Below are 22,245 nucleotides of genomic sequence, written 5' to 3'. Positions count from 1 at the left end.
TGGCCAGGCTCAGAGCCTCACTTTTAGCATGACCTGACCAGTTCCACTAGGACCAAGCCTGTGCTCTAGCCGTTTCTCTGTGTCCGGCCTCCCCAAACCTCCGGGCCAGCTTCTTTTGTTGGCCCCATCTTACCTGGGAGAAGACTGAGGCTCCTGAGGTTGCACATCCTGATTTAGAAACCCCGCTGGTGTTGGGAAAGGGTTTGAGCCCAGATGTACCTCGCCTTAGCCAAGCCCACAGCGCTGCGCTGCCTCCCCTCCCTCGAGACTGGCCCTTGGCACCTTGGCTGGGTCCCATCCCAGGGCAGGGGTTGGTATGATCTCTGCCTTCCGGTGATGAGGGGGAGCCGCTGCTTTCCCCTGGGTGCTGCTGCAGCAGGGGACATACTCATGGTTGCTGTTTTTTCCTTCTCAGTGTCCTGGGTTCCTTCCTGCTGCTTGGACTCCAGTTCGTCTGCCCACAGCCCTCCACTGAACACAGAAAGGTAAGCCATGGCTGTTCAGAGGCTTTGCTTCTCTGCACCAAGGGACTGGGGTCCCTCCAGGCATCACCCTGAGTTTGGCTCTCTTTAGAGGGGAGTCACCACTGATCTTGAGAGGAAGCACTGTTTATAGAATGTTCCCCAGTCCTGTCCCTCTGAAGCCCTTGGAGCTTAAGAATGAAGCTGGCTCCCAGAGTCTATGTCTGACCTGAGAGCATCGCTGGTGTTGCTAGCTGTGTCCTTGCTGGTGGGACCACGAGGGGCGAGCTCGGTGAGAAGACGACCCACCTGGGAGTGGTGGAGCACCAGCGTGGGGCTTTGACCCCCTCTAGGGGCCGCGGGTCTTGGTGGTTAAAGAAAGGCTCTACCTAAAGCTGGGGATGGGGCTGTAGCTATAGGCAAGATGAGCCCCAGTGGGGAGCTCCGACCTTTGGCAGGAGGGCATCGCAGCCCCTGGCAGCCAGCAGCCAGGCAGGGAGTGAGCAGAGAAACAAAGACCTGGCCCTCTCTTTGCTCCCCTCCGCCATTTCCAGCTGGGGGCTCCCCTGAGCTGGGCCCACCCAAAAGAAGACAGAAATCCCTTGATGCAGTCCTCAGAGGCCAGCCTCTGAGGCAACAGGGCTGGATGGAGAAAGGGGGGGGCAGAACTTCTGGGGGAGAGGCACACGGACAGTATCAAGCATGCCTCCCTTCAGGCTCTGTGTGTTCTGTAGCAGGTGGGCTATTGGCGGCTGCCGAAACAAGCCGAACCAGGACAGGGGCATGACATGAAGGCTCCCTTAGGAGCAGATGCCTGAGATGACTCTGAGAAGGTCCCTAAAACCCCTTCCTACGACCTCGAATCTCCTCCTCCCTGTAAGTTAGGAAATGCAGACACTTCTCAGAGGAATGATAGGTCAGGCATTCGTATCTGAGTGTGACTAAGTTGCTCGGAAACTTTGCCCAGAGAGGGAGTTCACAGGGGAAATCCGGGAGAGAAGGGAGCGGACAAGAGCAGGCCCCAGGGTTTGCACGTGACCCTTCTTACAAGATTCTTAATGCTCTTGTCTGCGTCGTCTAACTTCTCTGAGGCCTGTGGCTTATGTTCTGTCTTTGGTTTTCCGGGCCAGGTATGGGCCTGTATTGTATTGTATGTCCCACAAGGATGTCAGCTCCACGAAACTGCTATCTTCCCAGCTCGTGGAATGAATAAATGAATGAATGGATGAATGAAGGCATGAATAGAAAACCTGACCAAGGTCTCAGCCTCATGTTGTTAGAGTCACTGGAAATCTATACCCCTCCCCCTTCGCTGCATTATCCCCATTCATAATTTCAAGAAGTCAGAGAGGACAACTCCCGTAGACTGAATGTTTGTGTCCCACCTCTGTCCCCCCTACCGCCTGCAAATTCACATGTTGAAACCTAATGTCCAGTATGAAGGTATCTGCCCATGGGGCCTTTCAGGGGAGGGAAGCCCTGATGAATGGGATTAGTGCCCTTATTAGAGTCAGGAGAGAGCTTCCTGCCTGCCCCGGGAGGATAGAATGAGACGTCTGCCACCTAGAAGAAGGCACCATGATCTTGGATTTCTAGCCTCCAGAACTGTGAGAAATCAGTTTCTGTTGTCTGTAAGCCACACAGTCTCTGGTACTTTCTTTTAGCAGCCCACACGGACCCTGATGAAAGCAGGCACTGAGAGGTGGGGTGCTGCTCTGATAAATGCGTGACGTGATGGAGGTGGCTTTGGAACGCGGTGACGGGCAGGGACCGGAAGAGTAAGGGGGGGGCGCGTGCTAGGAGGAGCCTGTGTTGCCATGAGTGGACTTTTCAAGGTGTTCTGCTGCGAGCTCAGAACGGGAGAATAGTGATCTCGAACAAAAAGCTTGTGGACTGCAGACGGCGAAGGATGGCGTCTCAGACAGAAATGAGAACATGTTATTAGAAATGGGGGGGGGCAGGCCATGCTTGTTATAAAGTGGCCAAAAACCAAACAAACGTGGCCGAATTGTGTTTGTGTTCTCGTGTTTGTGGAAGGTGGCCCTTACAAGCGATGAAATTAGATATTTAGCTGAAGCAATTTCGAAGCAAAGTGTGGAAGGAGTGGCCTGGCTACTCTCGCCTGCTTGTGGTAAAATGTGAGAACAGAGAAGTGACTTAAAGATGGAATTGTTAACTGGAAAGAAAGCAGAGCCCAGAACTTAAAAGAGTTGAGAAATTCTCAGCTATTCCATATTGAAGAGAAGGAGAATGTCTTCAGGGAGAATACCAAGGGTGTGGCCAAGAGACATTTGATGATAAGACTAGTCAGCCATCTCACAGAAGCCAGGACTATTTTCCGAGACCATGGGAGAATGCAAACTAGGTGTTCCTTGTGCCTGACCCTCCACACACCACCTCTCTGGGTGGTCTCCATGGCCAGCACTCTCTCCTCGGCTGCCCCAGGTGCTGCTCTGGCAACCCAGAGGTGTTGGGGCTGAGGTGTGGGCTGTGCCCAGCAAGCCACAGGGGCATGGCTGCTTCCATCTTGACTTCACAGGACAAGGCCTCCCCGCAGAGCGGAGATCCTAGGCCCTAACACTGGAGAGCCACAGGGGGACAGGGCTGCCCAAAGCTCTGCGGGCAGGGCACCGGGGAGCCTTGGGGCCTCAGCCTTCCCCAGCAAAGCTGCAGGCAGGAGCACTGTCCCATTGAGTCTGGAGAGCAGGGGCATCAGACCAAAGAGGATTATTCTTGAGCGTTAAGGTCTAAGGGAATTTCCGCCCTTGGATTTTGGACGTGCTTGGGACTTGTTACTGCTTTCTTCGTTCCTCTTTCTCCCATCTGGAGTGGGAGTGCCTGTCCTGTGTCCGTCTCACTGCTGTATTTCAAGAAGCACGTGACAGGTGTGACTAGGCAGGAGAGCAGATTGGCTCAGGACAGGTTGTATGAATTGAGGTGATATTTAGATGGGCCTAGTCTTTAAAGTTGACACTGGATTAAGAACTTGGGGGCTGTTCAGATGGAATAAATATATTTTGCATATAAGAAGGACATGAATTTGGGGGGACCAGAGTGAAATGCGATAGATTGAACATATCCCCCTGCATGTATATGTTGAAACTTAATCCCCAGTGCGATGGTATTTAGAGGTGTGGGGCATTTGGGAGGTGATTTGGTCATGAGGGCATTCTTGCCCTTATAAAAGAGATCCCAAAGAGATCTCTGGCCCCTTCTGCTAGATGAAGGTACAGCGAGAAGCCTGCTCTCTTTAAACAGGAAATGGGCTCTCCCAGATACCAAATCTGCCAGCCCCTTAATCTCAGACATCCCAGCCTCCAGAACTGTGAAAAAATAAATGTAAGTTGATCATAAACCCCTCTCCCCCCATCTGTGGTATTTTTGTTATAGCATCTGGCATGGACCAAGACAGCTGTCTTTTCACTATTAAGTTATACTATTAATACTGTTTACAAGTGTCAAGGTTGTTAATCTTAATAGTTGAATTGCTGAATCAATTGTTGAATGAATTGTTGAATAGTTGAATCAATTTGCCAGTGTTTGATTCTTGTTGCTCAAATAGACCATCATAGCTGAAAATATTTTATAGATGATTTACTTTGCTATTTTCCAAGTTAGCCTGATGACTGATACATATATTTCATATATATCACATATATACATGATATATATATATGTCCTGAAAAAAAGGTTCACAGATAGGTATTACTTTTATGTTTCTTAAGTATTTGTTCTGAACAATGAAAGAAAAAAGGCTATGAGTTATGTTGGAATGTTAAATTTTATTTTATTTACTTATTTTTAAAGATTTCATTTATTTGAGAGAGAGAGCACAAGTGAGTGGCGGGACAGAGAGAGGGAGAAAAGCGGACTCCCGACTAAGCAGGGAGTCCAGGGCGGGTTCCATCCCAGAGCCCCAAGATCATGATCCCAGCACCCTGAACTGAAGACAGATGCTTAACTGAGCCAGCCACCCAGGCAGCCCTGGAATGTGGAATTTTAAAATTGAGTAGAAAGTATCCCATCTTGGCATATGGTACGTCCCCAAAATATTGAAAAGAACTTTGCAGTAGGAAAATTGATTAATTTTTTTCAAAATTATTTATAGATTAATTTACTTAGAGAACATACATTTTAGGAGAGCTTTCAAATATAATTATATGCACTTTGGCTGCCAGAGTCATTGTCATTCACCCTAGAGAAGAACAGATTCAGTACTTTCTGGGGTGTTGAATTTCTTCTTACTGTTTCATTAGAGCTTTGTAGAGCTGTGGTTGTCATCCTGCCTGCTTATATCCTAAAAATCCTGGCAGAGGTACCAACAATGGTAGCATCCATTTATTTATTTCTGCAATGTGAAAAGTATGTCCTTAGTAAAACAGGGGTCAGAAATATTTTTTTTCCATGAAAGAGCAGTTGTGAATATTTTAGGCTTTCTGGGCTACGAAGTTTCTAACTATTCACCTATGCTTTTGTAACACAAAGGCAGCCATAGACAATGGGTAAATGAATGTGAGTGACTGTATTCCAGTCAAACTTTATTGACAAAAATAGGTGGTTATCTGGATTTGGCCCATGCCCACAGTTGGCAGATCACCAGTCTAAAGCCTGATAGAGAGGAGTTAACTGCACATATGTGTGTTTTGGAATTTGAAGTTGGAAGTTGTCTCCTCCTGGAACTTGAAGAAACACACAAGTTTGGAGAAAAAGTCTATTTTTTCATTAAAAAATAAGAATTATGATTGCTCTCAAATTGCTTTCATTGCTTAGATAAATCATAATTGAATTCCTGCTGACCCATTGTTTTATGACAAAATTCACTCCCAATCTGTAGCAGAGAGCGGCAGAAAGAATTAGAAAACCATTTATGGTAAATTCTTAAGGGACAGCATTACTAATTTGTGCATATTGCAGTTTCGTATGTATATGAAAACTACCCACTAAAAGACATCTCTTTTTCTTTTTCATTACAATAGCATGTCCAACTTTAGCATATGGAAGCATTTCTGCAGTGTAAGTTATTCTGAGGAAAAGACATAATTTGTAAATGCTGTCAAGTAAACTGTGCTTTTCTAAATGCGGCTCGGGTGACTGGACACGTCCCTGTCCCATAATGGTGCAGGAGAAAAGGACTCTGGGGCAGAGCATCAGCAGCTCTTTCCAGATATTTCTATCCAGATGTCTTCCTCTTATCCTGCAACAAGGACACTATCACAAAGGATCACTCAGCTTCTGTTTTTGGAAATTTTTAGTGACACTTGGCAAATCGTTGTATTTTTAAAACTTTCTGTGGCTTCATTTGCAGATAAGGTAAGACCAAGAGCAGGGGGAAAAAAACTTGACTAAGACTTTAATAAAAACCATACGTTATTAATAAGGGAAACTATGGAGATTGTAGAAAGCTTTTAAGTTAATGAAACTGTTCTGCTGTGTCTGCCCAACCGACACTGACCGAGCAAGTTGCTTTTGTAAGTCATAATGTGTACAGTCAACATAATCTGTTTTGGAAAGAGCTGTGAAATGTTGTCTTTTATTCCTACAAATGAAAAAAACATACATATACATCACAACTGCTCAATGTGTTTCTTTTTTTAAGTTTACTTTTTAAATTAAAGTATGCACATGTCTTATAAAAGAACTTAGAAAACAATAAAAAACTAGAAGAAGGAAATAAAAACTCACTCCTTGGGCCCCTAGCCAAAGAAAAGGGCTCTTCAACCTGTTATTTATAGAAACTCTCAAACAAAAAGAACAGAAGCACTACAAAATGCAGTAAGAGTGAAGTGAAATACTTGTTTTGCTAACTGATTAGCAAGTCACCATGTGAACAGCAGGGGACCTTGTAATGGGTGTTGAGCCTACTGTTAGTGTAGTAGGATATACAGTCATTGACTTCGTATTGCCTGTTGACAATGTCATACAGTTGGGATATGGAACAGAAGGCCGACAGAAGGGCACAAAGAAGTTTTTAGGCTACATATCATTTCTCATATCCTTGCTGCTATATTCGAAAAGAAGAAAGGAAAAAAAAAAACAGTAATGCTTTTAGGAGAAAATATATGAAATTATCTTAGTGATTTGTGGTGGGTAAGAATTTCTTAAACAAGACACCTAAAGAACTGGACTATGTTGAAATTGATGACTTTTGTTTATCGAAATACATCATAAGAAAAGGAGTGAAAAGATAAGGCATAAACAGGTGAGGAGATTCACAGTAATTGACAAAAGATTCCTGTTGAGAATATATATATATATATATACCCTACCCTTTCATTAAGAAAGCAATCCAATATTAAATAGACCAAAGACTTGAATACACAGTTCATATAAGAAGACATTCTTATGGGCAATGAACATATGAAGAGGTGCTCAGGCAAAACCGTTAGTCCTTAGGGAACTACAAATTAAAATGAGATAATACCAGAATAGCTTAAAATGAAAAACACCAACACTACCAAGTGCTGATGAAGATGTGGAGCAACTGGAATTTTCGTACATTGCTGGTGGGAGTGTAAAACCATCCAAAATGATTGAAGGGAACAGTATCCAGCACTCATGTGGTATCAGAAACAGTGACTCTTCCCAGCAGCCAGACTTTAAAAACTCAGAATCCAGGGGACATTGGAGAGAATACTCAAGAAACTCTTGCCATGGTCCTAGGGGAATAATTGACCTTAGACTGTGTGCTGTTCTGGACCTAACAAGTCACAAATGTACTAGTGGAAAAGATCAAACTTTTGCTGAATGATGTAACTATTCTAGTACAAAGCTTATGGATACAGGAATAGAAAAATATCTAGCACTCAAGAAGGTACAATTCAAGATGTCTGACATTTGGTCAAAGATTACCGGGCACACACAGAGGAGCACAAAAATAGCACCGTTCTTCAGAAAGAGGAGAACAATCAATTGAAGCCAACTCACAACTGATGCAGATTTTAGAATTTGAAAAAAAAGGATATTAAAAGTTATAAGACAGTATTTCACAGATTCAAAAAGTTAAATAGAACCAGGGATGATATAAAACCCTTATCAAGCTTCTCAGGTTGAAAATGACAAAATCTGAACTGATGTTTCTGTTAATGGCAGATTTAAATCTCCGTTAAAGATCAACTCTTTTTAAATAAAATAGTAATAATGTGTTGAGGAGTGTATGTATAAGTAAGATGTTAATGCAGAAAAACAATGAATACTGTTATGCTGAAAAAAATAAATTAACAAAAAGATGTTAATGCAGAAGAGGATAAATGGAAATACAATATTGTAAGATTCTTATAATACAGTATTGTAAGTCTTATAATACATAATACAAGATTCTTATAATACATGTAAAATGACATCATATTACTTGAAGGAGGACTGATGAATTAAAGATGTTTACTATCAACCCTAAAAAACCGTTAAAGTAAAAAAAACAAAGAACTTTAGCTCACCAGTAAAAAAAAAAGGAAAACCGTAGAATTTATTATTATTGTTATTGTTGTTTTCAAATAATTCAAAAGAAGACAGAAAAAGGAAAAGGGATCAAATAACAGAAGGAACAACTAGAAAATGAATAGCAAGCCGTTAGACTTAAACATGATTATATTAATAGTCACAAAAACAACTCAGCTAAAAGGCAGAGGTAGGCAGATTGGATAAAACACAAGACATACAACTGTGTACTGTCCCCAAGATATGTACTTAAATATAAAGACACGGATAGGTTAATAGAATGGGAAAAGATAGACCATACTAATACTAGTCAAAAGAAAGCTGGAGGGACCTTGTTACCATCAGATAAAGTAGATATGGAGCAAAAAATATTACCAAAGATAAAGAGGGCCATTTTATAATAAAAGCAATCAATTTGTCAAGAGGACATAATAATCCTAAACATTTATTCACCTAAATTACTGAAACAAAACCTGATGTAACTGCACGAAGAAACAGACAAACCCACGAGTACAGTCAGAGATCTCAGCATTCCCTTCCTAATATTGATAGTACACATGGACAAAGAAATCAGTAAGAATGTAGAAGACTTGACCATGATTCTCAACCAGCTTGACCTAGTGATCTATGTAGAACATCCCTCAAACAAAATCAGCTATGTGTTCTTTCCAGGTGCATGACGAGCACTTACCAAGGTAAGTCATATTTGGGGCCATAAAACAAGATTCAAGTTTCAGTTTGTTCTCTGATCACAATGGGATTTAAATAGAAACCAATAACAGAAATATATCTGGACAATACCCCCAAATGTGGAAATGACACATTTCTAAATGATCCATGGGTCAAAAAAGAAGTGGAAGGAAAAATAGAAAGTACTTTGACCTGAATGAAATTGAAAACACAAAATATCAGAAATTGTGGAATGCTGCTGACACAGCACTTAGGGGAAAGTTCGTGTAAGTAAATACCTGTAAAGATAAAAAGACCTCAAATCAATGACCTCAGCTTCCTCCATAACAATTAGAAGAAGAGGAGTAATTTAACTCAAACTAAGGAGGAACCAATAAAGATCAAAGCAGACATCTATAAAATAGAAACAGAAAAACTGTAGACAAAGCCATTTAACCCAAAAGCTGGCTCACTGAGAAGACCAATAAAATGGATAAATCTTGACCCAGGATGATGGTGGGGAAGAAAAGGAGTGAAGACACATATTACCATTATCACAATAGAGAGTAGTGACATCACTATGGAGTCTGTAGCTAGTAACAGGAGAATAAGGAAATGTTATGAATACATTGCTTCCTATGATTTCAACAAATTAGATGAAAAAGACAAATTCTTTGAAAGATACAAACTGCCAAACCTCACTCAGGAAGAAGTAGGTCAACAGGATAATTCTATGTTGATTAAATCAATGGAATTTGTAGCTTTAAAAGCCTCGTTAAAAAGAAAATGCCAGGTCCTGATGTCTTCACTGGTAAATTCCTACAAACATTTAAGGAAGACATAATTGCTAGTTTTATACAATTGTTTCCAGAAAATTGAAGAGGAAGAAAAATTCTCAACTCATTGGGAGACCGGCATTACATACCAAAGTCAAGTAAAGATACTATAAGAAAACTATAGGTGGTTATTCATCAGAAACATTGATACAAATATTGTAAATATAATTTTAGCAAATTAAATTCAGCCTTATAGGAAATGGTAATGGTCGTGGATAAGTGGGCTTTATTCCAGGAATATAACGTTGGTTTAACATTTAAAATGAATCAATGTATTTCATCATATTATCAAAGAAAAAACCCCAAGCACCACATGATTATCTCGCTACATGCGGGAAAGTTTTGACAAAATCTGACCTCCATTCCTGACAAAAACTCTTAGCAAAGTTGGAACAAAAAGAAACTTGCTTTAATCTGATAAAAGACATGCACTGAAAACCTAGAACTAAGCCTACTTAATAGTGAAGGACTAAATGCTGTCTCTGAAAGACCAGGAAAGGGACAAGGATGTCTTCTCTTCCCACTTCTATTCTTTATTTTACTGGAAGTTCTAACTGGTGAAATCAGACAATGGAAAGAAATATAATGCATCCAGATTGGAAAGGAGAAGTAAAACTGTCTTTTCTTGCAGACAGCAAAATTATAGACAATCTGATAAAATTCGATAAAAAAGTTACTAGATTGAGAGAGTTTAGCTAAGTTACTGGATATAAGATCAATATGCAAAGACTCAATCATCTTTCTACTTGCTGCCAGTGAACCATAGAAAAATTAAATTGGTAAGTGCATGAAAAATATGAAATAGGAAAGACCTGTATACTTGTAACTACAAAATGTTGAGAGAAGTGACTTAAAAAAGTAGAGAAACATACCATGTTTATGAGTTGAGAAAATCAACATTGTTAAAAATAATCATTCTCCTCAACTGATCTCTAGATGTAACAAAATTCCAGTAAAATTCCCAGCAGACTTTTTGCACAAATTGACAAAATGATTTAAAAATCCTTATGAAAATGCAGAGGATTTAGAATACCCAAAACAAATTTCAAGAGGGAGAACAAAACTATAGGAATTTTATTACCTAATATTTATATTATTATAAAGCTACAGTAGTCAAGATAGCATGTTACTGGTGTAAAGACAGATAAATAGAGAATAGAACAGAATGGAGTACAGAAATGGACCCACTGACAGATGGACAACTGTTTTTGGACGAAGATGCAAAGGTAATTCAGTGAAGAAAGCATAGTCTTCAACAAATAATGCTGGAACAATTGGATATTGGTAAACAAAAGAATGAACTTTGATCCATACCTTGCACAATACACAGAAATTAACTCGAAATTGATTACAGATCTAAATGTAAGACCTAAATTATTAAATTTTGTAGAAGAAAACAAAGGAGAAAAACTAATGGAAGATTTTTGTTTTAGATACAAATTAGATACAACACCAAACTTATAATCCATAAAAGAAAAAGTTGGCTCATTGGACTTGATCAAAACTATCTTCTACTGTTCCAGGACACCCTGTACAGAATGAAAAGACAAGCCCCAGACCAAGAGAAAATATTTCCAAGTCCTATAATTAATAAAGGACTTGTAGCCAGGATATATAAGGAACTCCCAATAGTCAAAGCAAGGAAAAAAAACCTGATACAAAGTAAGCAAAAGATCTGAAATGATGCTTCACCAAAGAAGATAAATGGTTGGCCAGGAAGCTCATGAAAACATGCTCAGCATCTTTAGTCATTAGGGAGATACAAATTGACAAGACGAAACGACCATAAGATATGATCACACACCCGGTAGAGTGGCTAAAATTAAAGACTAGTCATCCCAAATCCTGATGAGAATGTGCAGGACCTGGTTTCCTCATACACTGCTAGTAGGAAATAAAGATGATAAATTACTTTGGAAAACAGTTTGGCAGTTTCTTTTATTTATTTATTTTTTTAAGATTATTTATTTATTTGACAGAGAGAGAGAGAGATCACAAGTAGGCAGAAAGGCAGGCAGAGAGAGAGGGAAGCAGGCTCCCCGCTGAGCAGAAAGCCGGATGTGGGGTTCGATCTCAGGATCCTGGGATCATGACCTGATCCGAAGGCAGAGACTTTAACCCACTGAGCCACCCAGGCGCCCCAGTTCGGCAGTTTCTTAAATAGTTACATGCGTACCAATCATGGGATCCAGTATTTCCCCAAGAGGAAAGGAAATTTGTGTCCATATGTAGATCTGTCCATGAATGTTCGTAGCAGCTTTATTTGCCCTAAACTGGAAACAGCCCAAATGTCCATCAACAGGTGAATGAATAAACAAACCTTAGTTTACCCCAACTAAGAAATTCTCTGCACAGTAAAAAGGTAGGAGCTCTCGGTACCTGCTGTCACAGAGATAAATCTCAGTATAAGCATGCTGCGTAAAGAACCTGGATCAAAGAGTGGACATACTGTATTCTTCGTTTATATAAACTTGTACAAGATGCAAACCAGTGTGTGATGACAGAAAGCATGTCAGTGTTTGCGGAGGTAAGGGAAGGGGGGAGGGAGGATGGCCAAGGGGGTACAAAGAAATTTTGGGGGCGATGAATATGTCCATTATCTCAGTGATGGTGATGGCTTCGTGGTGTGAGTCATCTCATCAAGTTGTACGCTGCAAATATGTGTGATTTATTGTGTGTCAGTTACAGCTCAACAAAGCTGTTCGAGTAAACTGACAGAAGCAGCAACTGAATGAATTTCACGTGAATTCCTTCACTGAACTCACTGAGAGAGTTTCTCTTATCAAGCCTACGAAGCCAGCCACAAAAGCACCTACAGTATGAAGCCGTTTCTTTCTCGCCAAGAACAGGCAAAGATAATTTGTGCGGTAAAGAAAATCAGAGTCGGGGACACCCAGCAGAGGGGGGTAAGACTGACCGGTGAGGGGCACGCGGAAACCTCCCAGGATGTTGGAAATAGTCTGCATCTTGACCCGGGTGGTGGCGATTGAGGGCTGAAAAGTATACAGAGTCATCTATTTGCAATAAGCACCGTTTAGGCACTTTATATATGTTACTCCTTGATAAAAGGAGGAGGAAGAGGAGGAAGACGACACAGCACATCAAGCTGCGTGTGCGGAGGTGGTGATGGGAGGTGACGTTGGAGGCGGCGTGGGACTGTCCTTTGAGAGGCTTCGGGAAACAAAGATGCTCTTCAGAGAGCAGTATCGGGCCCGCTCTCATTTGTGAGTGTCCGGCGAAGAACCCTTCCGGAACTGGAGGTCGACTCTGAAGCGGGCCCTGTGTTGTTCCCAGCTGGTATTTGTCAGGCCTTCTGTTTCTAAGGCATAAATATAACTGTGGGCTTCTGAAAAATGGAGAGTATTTTTACTTACGAGAAATGAAGAAATTAAAAGTAAAAAGACCTTATTAAGGACTGGAAAGAATGACAATGTTCACTAATTCATGCTGTGCCAGATCTCGTGGAGTCAAATCCCAGGGCAGAAAAACCAGAGTTGCTTCTGTTACGAGTGGAGCTGCCCGCTTAAGACTTCGTGTTTGGAAAGCCCTTTGCGACGGAGCAGAAAGAGAACATCGTCAGGCTTTGGTTTGGCCACGATGGGCAGTCCTGGCCTCCTAGCCTCTGCCTTCTTTACGGCCAGGATTCCCCTTCAGAGCTCTGCTTTTTTTCTGAGTACGTTTGTTCCTCGTGGGTAAGTGGTGTGAAGTAGAGCAGAGAGTAAACAAATCTGCCTGGAACCTGGCTTTGACGTTGGCCGGTGCTTACGGACTTCCTCGACGGTGGACAGAGTTGGCCTGCCCAGCCTTCGGGGACCTCTTGGCCTTCTCCGCCCATGGCTGACTGAAACCGAATTGGTTTTTCAGCCTCCCAGCCCTGGTGCCGGCCAGGTCACCAGCCCATGCCTGGTGCCAGGAAGACTAGAAGGAAGTCGTAGCCATCCTCCCGCCCCCGCCTGGTGGCGCTGCCTTGGATGATTTTGTGAAACCTTGTCTGCTTTAGATCCCTCCATCTCTAGATTTGAAAGGAGTTGTTGGCTGGAGGGAAAAAGCCAAATCGAATCAAGAAATGAACCATGAAAGACCTAGAAAAATTGGGTCACATATTCTATTTGTAGACATTTGTGAAGGTGCCAGGGGCCATCAAAGGAAGCAGATGCTGAGGATCATATAAGCTGGGGAAACTGAGGCAACCACCCCCACATTTTTATGGCAAAATGACACCCACTGAGTTTTGAGTCTTCTTTCCCTATGATGCCCCCTGCCCTGATTTCTTTAAATAACTCTTTGGTGTTTACCCCTAAGTTTAGGGGGAAAAACCCCCTTTGTTTTCTAGGTTGTGAATATTTCTTGTGTTCTAAGTATTTCTCCTGCTTCACAGAAACACACACAATCCAAGTTTATAAATTCTTTCCTTTGGAAATTTCTAGTTCCATTTGTACTGGTATTTAAAAATATTTGTTATTATTGTCTGAACAAATTCTGATACCCATATCTCAAATGTGATCTTACTACAAACAGGTAGTTATATAGAATAGATTTGTGTGTGTGCATGTGTGTGTGTGAGGGTGTGTGTTTTGACTCTTACCAAAGTGGTTTTGGGACTATAAATGGTCCTAAGAAAAACGAGTATTTTATGTACTTTGATTTTTTTGTGTGTGAAATTTCCATTCCCTTCTACACTCCTACATACAAAACCCAAACCATAAAAAGGTGTTTTTCAAATAACTTCTAAATTCCCCACTATGTTATGTTTCCAGACCAGATTACAGTTAAAACAAAGTTCTGACAGACAGAATAACTTATCACTTAGGCCACAAATCTTGGCCTTTGGAAAAGAAAACGACTCACAGTACAGCCCTTCCTTGACTTAAATGGGATTACGTTGCAGTAAGCCCATCCTAAGTCCCAAATGGGTTTGATAGACCTAACCTGCTGGAAGTCATGGCTTAGCCTGGCCCACCTTAAAGTGCCTCAAACACTTACCTCTGGACAAAACCATCTAACCCAAAGCCTATTGTATAAGAGAGTGTTGACTATCTTGTGTAATTTATTGGATACTGTACTGAAAGTGAAAAGCAGGATGGTTTTCTGGGTACGGAGTGGCGGTAAGTGTTCAACTTTGTGTTCTCAAGGCTGACTGGGAGCTCTCCCTGCCCCCACCCAGCATCACGAGAGAGGACTGTGCCTCCAATCATGAGCTTAGGAAAAAAGATCCAAATTCAAAATTCAAAATACGATTTTACTGAATGCATGTCTCTTTCACACCATTGTAAAGTTGAACACCTGGAAGTCAGGGACTGTCTGCAAAGGCTTTAGGCACTGTCCTTGTGTGTATGTTAGCGGTCCACCTTCTTCTTGGAATGATGATGCTGATTCTTAATGATGGAGGAATTTCGCAAGTGGAATCCTTCGCATGTCAGCCGGCTTCCTTCCCTACCACGGGATGCTCACCCCTTGGTTAGTTTGGAGACATAGAGAAGTCAATGTCCTTTTGTTCCTAATCATGTTTTCTGTGTGCTGTTTATATATTTGGTGCATGTTTTTACTTATGGCCAAGTTCGTTTTTTCTCTATTAACTCATCACATCCTTATCTAGTGCTTGCTCTGTGAACTTGGACTCTGAAGCCAGACTGGTTGATATCTTCTGCTTACTTAATTCTGGACCTTGGGCAGGTCCTGTGCCTCAGTTTTGCCATCTGTAAAATGAGGAGGATAATAGTATCTATTGCATAGGTTGTCTTAAAGGATTATGTGACTTACAGGTGAAGAGTTTAGGATGTTGTCTGAGCCATAGTGATACTACTAAAGTGTTGTTGTCATTGTTTGCTGTTGTTAGGACAGATGGCCACCTTGTGCTTTTTGCTGGGTACCCAAACGTGCTCCTTTGCCAAGTCTCTTCTTTCTAACGTCATGCATGGCCGCTATCTCTTCCCAAGCCTGATTTATTGGCCCGGAGTCGCTGAGCCTTGGTGCTGCTGGTATTCTGGGTCAGACAGCTCTTCGTGTGGGACTGCCCTGTGCACAGTTTTGCTGGTGTCTACTCACTAGATGCAAGAAAGATGCTCGCCTAGTTAGGACAACCCAGAATGTCTCCAGACATGGCCCAGTGTCCCCTGGAGGATGAAATTGGTCACTTGTTTAGACTGGTACCTCTTCCTGCAGAGACAGCACTGTGGCTCCACCTACTTTCCAAGGTGTCTCTGGGTCCATTCTGTGTCATCATCTTTCTCCCTGAGCTTGTGTTTAACGATCCGTGTTCCCTGTTCCATGTGCCTCTTTCCCACATGCTGGGAACCTTAGGGACAATTCTCAGTCTCTTGGGCTTCTTTAGATAGAGCGTGGGGGACAAAGTCCTCCCACCACTTCGTTCAGGGCTGCCCTTGAAAACAAGCCCCCTGGCCCTTTGCGGCTGAAGGACAGTACTGCTCGTCGCTGTGGAGCACAAGCTGGGGTCTCTGGTCTGTACTGTGTGAGATCGCATGGCCGGGTCATTGGTCCGTGTTTCCCTGCTTCCTCTGTCCAGTGAGCGCTGATGGTGAACAGTGAAAAGGAGGACTGCACGCCTGGCTGAACACCTGGTGAGGATTGGCCTGTCAGCACTGACATCCTACCTTGAAGGCAGATTTTTTTTTTTTTTTTTAAGATTTTATTTGACACAGAGAGAGCACAAGCAGGGGGAGCAGCAGATGGAGAGAGAGGGAGAAGCACACTCCCTGCTCAGCAGGGAGCCTGACTCGGGGCTCCAACCCACGACCCCTGAGATCATGACCTGAGCCCAAGGCAGGTGCTTAACCAATTGAGCCACCAAGGCACCTTGAAGGTAGGTTTTTTTAAATTCCCATTTCACAGATGAGAAAATGTCAGCTCTGAGACCACATACCAAGGAGCAGGGGCTCAGAGTCAAAGCCTGGCAGTGGATTTCAGAGTTTTTAAACCCCCGCCTCCTCCCTGCAATGCTTGTCCTCTTGTCAGGTCAGGCGGCGCCTCCCCGTGGTCTCTAGAAAGCATCTTCTCACTCCTGGCATGTCCCCTGTCTGAGCCCTGAGTCCTACACCCTATCCCGGTCACATACAGCTGTCCATCAGTAGCCTCATGCCGACCTGAGCTGTGACAAGCGTGGTGTGGTTTGGTTTCAGGGTAGTGACGTCACACCCGAGACCCGCCCCCTCCCACCCCAGCCCTCTTGCTTCACTCTCCCCAGGCTGCAAACCATACTCTGTTCTTCCCTGGGTGCAGGCTGACTCTGGGCTTCTGCTGTCAGGTCTCAGGGGCCATAAACTAACCTTGTGCATTGGATTGGAAATCTTGTGCCTTGGGCCACAGAATTTACTTTGCTAGTACCAGGTGTCCTCGCATCTAAATTTCCTTAATGCTAATCTCCTTAAAATGATTTCTTCTGTAGGTAGAAAGTGATTGCTTTTAATATACCTTTAGTCGGTCCCAGACGCAGGACTCCCTGTAAGCCAAAAATAAAGAACTGAACCTAATGGGAAGGGCCCTTAATAGAATTTTATTTTATCAAACACGATGTTGGCCATTAGGAGATATGATGTCTTTTTTCCCCCATTACACTGATAAGTTTATGCTCCCAGGTTATGATTTGGGCCATAAATCCATATATCACCTGCTTTCTTTTCGGCCTTCCTTGCTATTTCTTTCCCCCGTGAGGCCACATAGATCTGCCTTAAGTTTCCACTTCGTACTTAAACCCTTGGCTTGAGGACCTTTGTCCTCTAACAGTGTGAGTAAAAACATCAGCATCTGTAGAAAGCACTCAGAAAATGAAGGTCATAAAATGTCAAAACACATTATTTATTAAAAAATAATGTAGACTCTTTGCCTGAGAATAGTTATTATGAGTAGCATCGAGAACAGCCCGTTCTCTTCCTTGCTTCTCGTCCTCCACCCCTCGTAGGGAAGACTCGGCACATGGACGCCCAGACTCACGGGAGGAGGGCTTCCCGTTCGTTCTGGAATTATTCATGATTCAAATAGAGCAGGGGGTATGTTGAGCACCTGCCATGGGCAGACGCTAACCGAGGCCCTGGGGACGAGACAGCAACGTACGGGCCCCTCCCTGGAGGAGCTCAGAGCCTCATGGGGGGACAGCTTGCAGCTGGGGAGACGCTGTGGTCCAGCCTGACGCTGAGCTTGCATCCCAGAGCAGCCGGTGACAGCGGACATTACTGAGCACATTCTACACACTTGGCACTGTGCTTTCTCCACCTTTATTTTTTAATCCTCAATAGAGGTCCTATTAGCCCCCTTTTCCAGTTGAGGAAGCTGAGGCTCCAAGTTCCCTGAGCTGAGTCTTAAAAGCCAAGTAAGAATTGTGTCGGAGGAAGAAGGAGAAGGCAGAGAGTCTGGAATGAGAGAACAGCAGGTACAGAGAGAGACAGAGGTGCGTGGATGAGATGAGTGAGATCTGTGTATGCGGGGGCACTGGGAGCTGGGTCACACCATCCGCTTCTGCCCATGCTTAAACGATTTCAGCCGTGGGACAGGTTTTCACTGAAAAGCAGCCTATGCCTCCCAATGCCCCGCCCCAGCTTAAACCACCCTGAAGGGATGGGCCACTTGTTACGTAACTCACCTCTGTGGCTGGGGTGAGCCACCTCTGTGGCCAGCCTGAAGGGGATTATTCATGTGCCTTTGAGCTTTGGCTTGGGGGAAATGACACCTGGGCCTCTCCGGGAAAGTCACAGGGCTGGCAGGTTCCCCAGTCTTCCAAGCCGGACTTTAGGTGGCCTCGGGCAACTCGCTTAACCTCTGTAACATTTGCTTTGTCCCTGGGATGCTGAAGTCTGGATCTCTGGAAACCACTGCAGAGACTGGAACTTTATAATCCTTAAAACGGGGATACCCATTATTGCACGGCATTTCAGGTGATTGATTAGGGTTCAAATGAAAGCCTTTAAACTGCTCGGTGAAAGGTAAGAAATAAGTAAATAATCCCACTTTTCAAGATTCCTTAATCAGTGGGTCATCACCGGTCAAAGTCTTGTGTAACGTTGGCACTAGGCACCACTATACTAGGAAAACCATCTCGGCCTCTACTCCATACAATTTTAGCTCACAGCAGGGGGGTACAGAGGAGAGCAAACCAGAGGTGGAATTTTTTTCCATACCTGGGGCACGCCCTCGTGGAAAAGCAGCCTTTCCAGCAGGGGAAGGCAGGTTGCATGTGCAGCAGGACAGAAAGGCCCCCAAGTCCCTGACTGTGCCTTGTCTGATGGCTTCTTTGCAGAACTGATCCCTGACACTGAGTGGGGGGAGGGTGATGACCGCATTGAAGTATCCGCTAATAGGCAAGACCCTGCCTTCCTCCACACCCTCTAAAGACTTTCTGGAAAATAGAGCAAAAACAATGAGGCGACCCCAAGGGTTGATGAGAATCGCATTCCCCATGCAGCCCCGATTACCCTGAGCCTTTGTGCCTGTGGACTCCATGAAGGGTATGGCTGTCAGGTGTCTCTCCTCCCCGTGCAGGGTAATCTGTGCTGATTGACTTGTCCATTGTCCTTCCCCCTGAGCTAAAAACAAAACAGGAAAGGCTGCTTGGTGGGGATGGAGGGGAACTTGGTGGCCAAATGCTGTTGCTTTCCAGGCGTTGGACACAGGCTCATTCTCTCTGAGAAACTTACATCCAAAGGCAGTGACTTTGAAAGGACCGTGGCTGAGAATTAGAGACAGATGCTTAGCTGGCCATGAGTAGATATTAAATTGTATTAAACTATGCAAACCGCATTTCTCATGCAAGGCCTGTTTCAACCTTACATCAGTCCTTGGGCTGCATTTGCATTTCTATAGAGAACGAAATAAAAGCAGCATGTCACTTACTCATTTCTATTCATAACTGTGGGCTGTTATTATTCTAGCTCTCGTCTCCCCTACACAGCACGGCCAGATTAATCTTCCTAAACCTCCATCAAGAGCGTAGTTTAGTTCCCAGCATTTCACTCTATCAACTCATGTTTATAAGGCCCAGGCGCTGAAAAGAATTTAAGGATACATAAGATGGGGCTAATTTTAAGGTCACCAGACATCCTGCTCCGTCTGGGACAATCCTTGTTTATGCCTGTTATCCTGAGAAAATTATTACTAGGACCCTGTTTCACTCTCAGAGACCATCCAGTTATAACGATGAATTACACTCATGCCTGTCAAGGGCTCGTAAGCTAGAAGGGGCCGAGAGTATGAATGGAAATAATTCCAGAACGAGGTAGAGTCTGGAGGCAGAGGAGCAGAGACAGTGGTGGAGGGAGGCCGCCCTGGGGCAGGGATCAACAGGGGAGGCCTGTGCCCGCTGGGGCTTTGAGAATGACCCAGAGAAACGGGGACGGTGGGGGAGCAGCATGAGGAGAGGTGTGTGTTTTGGGTTCCTGGGGGGCCACAGAGACACAGAAAGGGGGGTTTCTTCCCAGGAGGGTGAGAGGGACGGATCTAGGGGCTCGAAGGGCAGGTGGGGACTGTGCGCTTGGCCCTGGAGGCTGGAGCAATCAGAGGCACCGGCATGAAGAGCCCCAGTGACTAGGGAGTTCAGCGGTCCCAGCCGAGGGCTGGCCACCCCACCACAAGGGGGGGTTGCAGCCTTTGGACCGCAGAGGCTGCCCCCCGGGGCCGTGGTGCTCTCCCCAATCCTGCCTGCCTCTCTCCCATGTCCCACGCGATTAACGAGGGAAATTAAAATTTCCACACATGACAGGGTGAGGCAAATGGATGTTCTGGTGTCTTTGTTCCCTCTACGCAGAAGCCTGCAGCCAAGAGCCGACATGAGCTTGCTGTTGTCGCATCAGTTAAATTATGTTAGCGTGATCTTGGACAGGAAAAATCCAGAAGCCTGTGTTGACAGGACAGGTATGATCCTTAGGGGCTGTCAGAGAGCGACTCTGTGTGGGGCGTGTATCTGGGCTCCAGGTGGGTCATCAGGTCACTAGTAACTTTGCTGGGCTGCTGTCAGTGCTAGGGCCCCGCATGTGCCACACGGCTGTGCATTCTGCCTGTTTCTGTCTGCTTTCTTCATTCCTGTCTTTGTTCTTTCAACTAAAACCTTGTGTCCAGGAACCCAAATCATGGCTATCCTCTAAGCTTGCTGTTTTCCCAGCAATCCAGTCCCGTGAGAGCGGAGCCTGCCCATTCCACAGACGAAGACAGCAAGCTTCGGAGAGGGTTAAGGCAGCTGCGCGCGGAGACCAGCCGTCTGTAGGGTTGAACCCACTCCCAGGAGGATTATCGCTGAGCAGGTGTCTGGGAATAGTCTGATTATTTCCGGGGATGCTGTTGGGGAAATTCCACGGCAGACAGAAAGCAATAGCAGGTCAGCGCTGCCCAAACCCAAATGTGATTTGGCACCGCTGGAGAAGCTTAAAAAAATCCAGGTTCCTGGGCTGTGCCCCGGAGATTTGTACCCCCCGAGATTCTCTTCTAGCCCTGGTGAGCTTAGGAATCTCTGTGTGACTGTGCGTGTGTGTTTAAAGTTCCCTAGAGCCCTGGTTCTCAGACTACAGATGCTTCGACGTCTCCTGGAAGGCTTGTTACAACACAGATGCTGGGCCCCGTCCTTGGGGTTTCTGATGCAGGACATCTGTGGTGGGGGTGCAGGGAGGGTATGGGGGAGGGGTGCTGAAAATCTGCATTTCAGGTGGTGTAGCCCCTGCTGGTCCAAGGAGCGCACCTTGAGAATCACCGCTCTGGGGGCCCCCCATGCTCCTCCAGGCTGAGGGCTGCTGGATTGGGGGGCTCATGGTCTTTGACTGAGGCCCAAATTGTCTGAGGCTATTTTGCAGAGGTCTTAAGAAGAATAGAGACCCTGAACCCAGGATGCCCACGTAACTGGCCGCTCCCCCTCCCTCCCGACCTGGGAGATCACTGTGCTCCCTTCCTATGGGTTTGGACCTGGGCTCAGTGTCCCTCTCATCTCTCCTGCCAGTCGCAACCAAATGGACTTGGCTCGCAAGCCAAATTTATTTTTGTTTGCTAAGCTAGACAGCCTAACTGGCATCCCCCCAGTCCATGATTTAAAAAGTCTGTTTGTTGATGGAACTTGTGCCCTCCGTGTTCTTCAGAAAGAACCCCTCAGGGAGTGGTTAACCTTGGTTGCACTGGTAGAATCACCTAAGAAGTTACAAAAAATAATGCAACCATCAATGCTGGGCCCCCTAGCGGATCAGGTGGATGGGTGTGTCTGGGGGCGGGGCCCGGGCCTTGGGAGCATTCTAGGTGATTCTAGTGATTCTCTGGTGCAGTCGGGAGCCCGTGCAGGCCCTTCATGAACCGGGTGTCTTGCAAACTCCCCATGTCTCCCGCACATTCCCCTTGCACCATGCCCCATCTCTCCCTACTCCACCCCTCCCACACACCCCTTTGTTTTCCACCACACGCAAGGTAAGGAGAAGCAGCCAGAGGCCCACGGACACCACTGTTGTCTTGGAGGATCCCTGACAAGTGGCCGAGATGGATGGTGGCCCCCGTCCCAGAGTGGTCAGGACGAAGCTGTGTTCTAGAGCAGCACCAAAGGAACTGAGCTCCAGCCCAGAAGGTGTCGCTTCTCCTCACTCACCTTATCTTTTGTGAACCTGGGGATGCCTGGTGTCCCCTGGAGAGGAAGAGTTTCCATGTAGAGACTCCCCAGCTCTCAGCCCTATAGTTTTCTCTCTGCACTCGTGCCAGGCTCTTACCGCCACTGCCATGGAAGCACTCCCTCCCTCACAGCGGCCCCTCCCTCGTGCTTCCCTGAACTGCCCTTTCTCGAAGTCACCAGCTCCCTCCTGAGCCGCACTGCTCCTTCTGTTTGCTCTCCCTGAATCACCTCTGCTGGCCACTGTCTTCTCCCCCAGCCTCCTAAC

At 45.0% G+C, this 22,245-nt stretch overlaps 1 protein-coding gene across 2 annotated transcripts in view; it reads left to right on the top strand.

Moving 5' to 3' along the window:
- The window catches only part of THSD4 (thrombospondin type 1 domain containing 4), a 556,226-nt gene that overhangs the window by 33,508 nt on the left and 500,473 nt on the right, over positions 1-22,245 (top strand). For both annotated transcript variants that reach the window (XM_082733853.1, XM_082733854.1), the window contains exon 3: positions 416-485. In XM_082733853.1, coding sequence (XP_082589979.1) covers positions 416-485 — 70 coding nt within the window. The remainder of the gene's footprint in view (positions 1-415; positions 486-22,245) is intronic.

Source organism: Mustela nivalis (genome assembly GCF_964662115.1).
Source record: "Mustela nivalis genome assembly, chromosome: 6".
Taxonomy (NCBI): Eukaryota; Metazoa; Chordata; class Mammalia; order Carnivora; family Mustelidae; genus Mustela; species Mustela nivalis.
Note: the sequence above shows the minus strand (reverse complement) of the source record. Positions and strands in the feature narration are given on the sequence as shown.